Source organism: Atta cephalotes (assembly GCF_000143395.1).
Source record: "Atta cephalotes unplaced genomic scaffold scaffold00045, whole genome shotgun sequence".
Classification (NCBI taxonomy): Eukaryota; Metazoa; Arthropoda; class Insecta; order Hymenoptera; family Formicidae; genus Atta; species Atta cephalotes.
The window spans coordinates 2,360,259-2,366,023 of NW_012130109.1; the positions used below are offsets into that span (position 1 = coordinate 2,360,259).

The 5,765-nt window shown below is 29.4% G+C and overlaps 1 protein-coding gene across 1 annotated transcript in view; it reads left to right on the forward strand.

The window, feature by feature from the left end:
• The first annotated feature begins 2,684 nt into the window (after positions 1 to 2,684).
• Positions 2,685 to 5,765, forward strand: part of LOC105622474 (probable histone-lysine N-methyltransferase CG1716) — a 10,372-nt gene continuing 7,291 nt past the window's right edge. The window contains exons 1-3 of the mRNA XM_012203893.1: positions 2,685 to 4,462; positions 4,682 to 5,332; positions 5,520 to 5,639. Coding sequence (XP_012059283.1) covers positions 2,685 to 4,462; positions 4,682 to 5,332; positions 5,520 to 5,639 — 2,549 coding nt within the window. The remainder of the gene's footprint in view (positions 4,463 to 4,681; positions 5,333 to 5,519; positions 5,640 to 5,765) is intronic.

Here is a 5,765-nt window from a genome sequence, read left to right on the forward strand (position 1 = left end):
TAATAATAAATAGATATCTATAGAATATGCACATATATTNNGTACTTCTNTTGTTATATTATATTATTTAATAATANAATATTATATATATATATATATATATATATATATATATATATATCGTTCTCGCTTTTTATGAATTGAGTAGGAAACAATGAGAGAAATTAATTATTTAATAATGTTATCAATAAATATTTAATTTCAATATTTCTATTGTAGATGATGAGAAAGATGGATGTCCTGTAAAGATAACAACATTTAAAGGTCCATTCCTGAGATCATTTCAAGAGAATATTTTAACTTTAAATGTTTATAATAGTGGAATATAAGTACTTAAAGTTAGCGAATCATACCGTCATCAAAGATCACGTATTCAAGTGTGGTACAATGCAAAACCCAGCAAACGAGATTAAAATGGATTGAAATTTTTTTCTATCTGAATGCGTATTTTAAATAGCGAATACTTTTTTTTCATTTAATTAGATTCAATTGGATTTAATTAGATTTAATTGGATGCAATTGGATTGAAAAACTGCATTTCCTATTCAAAATTTTGAATTAAACAGTATTCACAATGTGTGTATTGTGCACAAAAAAAGCTAATATTATTTTTAGATTGAAAGGCATAGTGATATTTTCTATATAATTCCTATAACTGAATAAAAATGCATTGATTTGAAAAGCATTCATTTTAACATTTATGAATCAATATTTCTGAAAATCTGAATCCATTTCAATTCATTTCAATCCATTTTCGTTTGCTGAGAATGTAATGTTTTGATATTAGGATTTTCATTTTAAAATTACTTCAAGAATCTACCCTTAAGTCTTATTGAAGTTTTTATGGAATACTTTATATAATACAGATGAATTAGTAGAATTTAATCATTTTCAAAGAATTATTTATATTTATATATTATAAAAAATATAAATTTACAATGTTAAGCAATATTACAATAAGTATTACAATAATAAGTACGTAATCTAATATTTTATAAAAATATCTTAAAAAATTATATATATATATTTCTCGTCTAATTCGTAAAGATTTTAAACTTGCGTCTTTTCCCGCTTTCTAGCTTTGACAGACAAAAGAGTAAACAGATGAAAGAGAAAAATCATTTAAAATACGCCATATTGTTGATAGCTATTCACTGTCAACGTGCACAAGAGATGCATTGATTAAAATATACATAACATAACGCAATCAACTTTTTTCGTTTATAAATAATTCCCATTTGAAGTAGCTCGATTATTCCTTCATCCATAAGTTCGTGATATTGCCACTACAGGTCGTTGTTAACGCTGAGTTTCGTTTGCGCCAGTGAGTTTTGGTGAGTTTGCACGGAGTGAGGAGAGGCGGTATTCGGTAGCGACAAGAGTATATACATGTTCAGAATGTTGTACATCGATGATATATACTTTCCTTCACGAGTCCTTTAACACTTACAAACGCAATGAGCTTTTCTCGACGCATTTAACGTCTGCCAAAACGAAGATTTTTTTCAGCCAAGCGTGAGGGGGGGGCCCCCACGAGGATCACGGAGTTGAAATTCGTTTAGTGCCAAACGTGACGAACGCCGAGCCACACGCTTCGTAGATAGCGCGAGAAAAACCTCGAGGAGCAAGAAGGAGCTCGTCGATGTACGACGTGCTGCGATTGTTTACGTGGAAGTCCATTTGACGTCAAACTGGAAAAGTAACTCGCGGTCCTGCCGAGCCGCCTCCCCGCACGCAGCCGTCCCGACAGTATTCACTTTTCTAGCACAACCCATGATTATGTCGGTAAATTGGAGAACTACGATACAGCATTTATTTGGGAACAGTTGTTGAGTATCCTAAACAATGAGTTTCTCACTGGAATCGCCAGACACAATTTTAGAAGCATACAGTGAGTAAGCTGTTATTACTTGGTTAAAGTGGAAATACAGATGTAGCGATTGGTTTCCTATGTAAGAGTGATTATGATGCTTGCTTTGCGATAGTGTACAATTGACTTACAATTAGATAGTCAGCAAGTTCTCAGAAGCTTTTTTTTATTTGCACCGATCGTATATTGTTATCTGTGGATTTTTAATTCACAACTATTTTAAGAGAAAAAATAGGAGATAAAGAGAAAGCAATATATTTTAAATATATATATATAATAATAATTTTTCAGTTATATCTTCAGTTTTGAATGCAAAGCAAATTGCCTTGATTAACCTTGAAATATATTTGTTCATTTATTCCTTTGACCTCTGTTCACAACTGAATTTATATTATAACTTATAATTTAGAAACATATTTTTATACAATATTTTATTTAGACGATTGATGAATTAGTAATTTTCTGATATTTTGTCTTATATATAAAAATTTTATTCCCTATCTTTAATTGATATGGGCTTGATAGAGAAAGACTTTAATGATCTGTATACTTTTATATTTTAGAATTGAGTTTTTCATAGCTGTTCAATAGTCTTCCAAAATTTGTTGTGATATTAAATGATTACAAAATTATTTATATAATAGAGCAAATATATTATTAGGTATTTATATGTATTTATTCTAGTATCTATCTTTGATTATGTTTTATATAGAAGATATGTTATATTTCATTTAAATAAAATCAATTTTTTTATAACAAATTGTATACTAATATTAATTATTTCAGACTGAGAGAGTATATATATGGAATCAAAATGGCACGCAGACGTAAAACCGAAGTAAAAGCATCTGAGAAATCATCTCATAAATATATACCTGTACGTAAATCTAGCAGACAAATAGCTAAGAAGCAATTAGAAGAAAAAAAGATAAATGGATACATCACGCAAACATCTCACTCAAACAGTTCAGAAGAGTTTAAGTCTACTAGCGAAGGTCATAGCCAAGTTCTTTCAAAGAAAAATCAAAATTCTCTGAAGAAACATAACAAATGTAAAGGTACTTCCAGCGACAGTGTAATTGTAAATAGTGAATATGCTTTATACAATGCTATTCAACATAAACGAGATATGGGTGAAAGTGACAGTCAAGATGATATGGATAATATGATTAAAAATTCAGAAAAACTTAGTCCAGAGGATGTACAGCAAGTTGTTATTGGTAATCCAAGTCTAAGCAATGAATCTTTACCTGCATCTACACCTGCATCAACCAAGGCTGAAACGTGGTCAGAAGAGGTCATAGAGGAAATGATAATCTGTGAAGAAATGCAAGTGGAGCAAGATGTTGGTGACAACCATTATTCTTTGGCACAGAGTGATGTTATAGTTGAAGAGGTATTACTTGAGAACGAATCTAATCTAGAAAACAAAAATTTTGTAGAATTTACTGTGATACAGAATGAGGATGGTAACGAATCCAGGATATCTAAGTCAGAAAAAATTTTGAACACTGAATATCATGCTATTAAAAAAAATGTTATAAATAGTGTACATATGAATAAATCAGAAAATTCCATATCAGCCATACATACTGAATTGATAACTTCATGCAATAGTGGGAATAATAATGCCACAGATTCTAATACAGATAAATCTTATATCAATAAAAAGAAAGTTTTATTAGAAGGTGGAAGTAGTAAAAAACAAAAAAAGACAATTTATGATAAAATTACAAAGGAAATTTCAGAATCAATGGCCAGCAAAATTTATTTATGTTCCACTAAAGATGATTCTGGTTCTTCTACTGAAGAAGATAACTGCAAGCGGGAATGTAAAGACTTAGAAGCAAAAAATATGAACATAAATTTGTCAAAGGAAGATTCTTTTAATAAAATAGGTAATAAACTAGCAAATATGCAGATTAGTGAATCTTCACAAGAAATACAGAAATTAGTGAATGACCTGTCTAGTGTGGAAAGTGCTGATTCTCTGATACAAACTCCTTTAAATATGGAAAAATTGTCTCCAGTACAACTAAATATTGATGACGAAAGTAGTTCGTCAATACTGGATAAGATGGAGCAGTTACATCGCTCGAATGATTCTGTTAATTCTAACGATAAGGAAATATTCTCGAAAACTGTAGAACCTAACAATATTATTAAAAATCAAGAACAAAATATTTTAGAATCCAATTCTTGCATTGATAGACTTCAATGTACAGATCGAGTTTCATTAAAATCGAAAATTACACAAGACAAGAAGAATACAAGTCAGCAAAAGAATTCAGAATATTTAACAACTACTGATGAATATCAAGATAGTGAAGGAGATAATAATAAAGTTGATAATGAAGATATTAAACTATGCAGCAGCAGCGAAAATAGTAATGATACATTGTCATCCCTTACTAATTACAAAGGACGAGAATTTGACATAAAAAATGCAATTAATAATACGAATGATATTGATAAAAAAATGGAATTCAGAGGTCGTAGTGGAAGCACTGATACAAGTTCTGAAAATAGTTCAAATAGTTCAGGCGTAAGACGAAGTAGTAGAATTCGGTCTATTGGATTGATGAAACAAAGGTATGAAATAGAATAATTTAAGATATAAAAAATATTATAGCAGATATTTAAATTATTTTAATATGATGACAATTTATGTTTATTTTTATTAACTTTAATAAATAATTTGCAATAAAAAATATATTTAACAAATTTTTAATATATAAGTTTCATATGTAAACAAATATTTTTTTATATATTCTCTGTTTACAGATTTTAATGTGAAAAAATTATTTTTAGATCTCGCGGACGTGGTTTGGTTACAAAACCTAATATAGACACTTCAAAAACTATTCTTCAACAAGAAAAAGAAAAAGTTGTTAATAATACGAATTCTTCAATTATTCAGGAAGTAAAAATAGATAACTTTGAGACTCAGTGTGATAAAGAAAATAATTCTAACAAGATTTCAACATCGATTGATACTTTAACACCTTTAAGTACTAGTTATAATACTACAGGATATGATTCTGACTCTTCAAAACCAGTTAAAGTAAAATCCCGTTGGCGAAGATCGAGTGAGCTTGAAATGGGTGGATCAAATGCAGGATTTGGATCTATCATTGCCCCAATGTCAATGCTTGGATCATCTATTACACTTCAATCTGAATCAGGACGTAATGCATCAATAAATATAGGAGAATCTACGTCATCAGAATTAAAATATAATGCTGTTAATACAAGTATAAAATTTTGTACGGAAATAGGGCAAATTAAAGATGTACCAGTGATATCCAGTAATGTTTCTACTATTTCAACAGTAGCACAAATTCCAAAAACTATAGGAGCAAAGATTTTGTTGCCAATGGTTCTCGAAACAGAAGATAGAGAAATGGAAGAAAGACTGAGTCAGTTTGAACACTTGTATGAAAATTTGTATCTTACAGAAAGGTATGTAGAATTTAGAATTAAGATTTTAAAATAATACACGCACGTACGCTCACACGCACGCACGCACGCACGCGCGCGCGCGCACACACACACACACACACACACACACACACAATATGTATACAATATGTATACAATTATTTTATATATTTATAAGATATTAAATATTTATAACATTTGTTATTAGATATACAAACAAGGAAACCAAAAGAATGGTTTGCGATTGTTTCTTAACTGAAGAAGAAATTGAGAGAGGAGAACTTGGTTGTGGAGAAGATTGCCTTAATAGACTTCTCATGATAGAATGGTAAGTATTTATTTTTAATAAAGTTTTAATTTTACAATTCATATATATTTTTGCGTATGATACGGAATACAAAGATATTTATTATACTTTAATATATATATATATATATATATATATATATATATA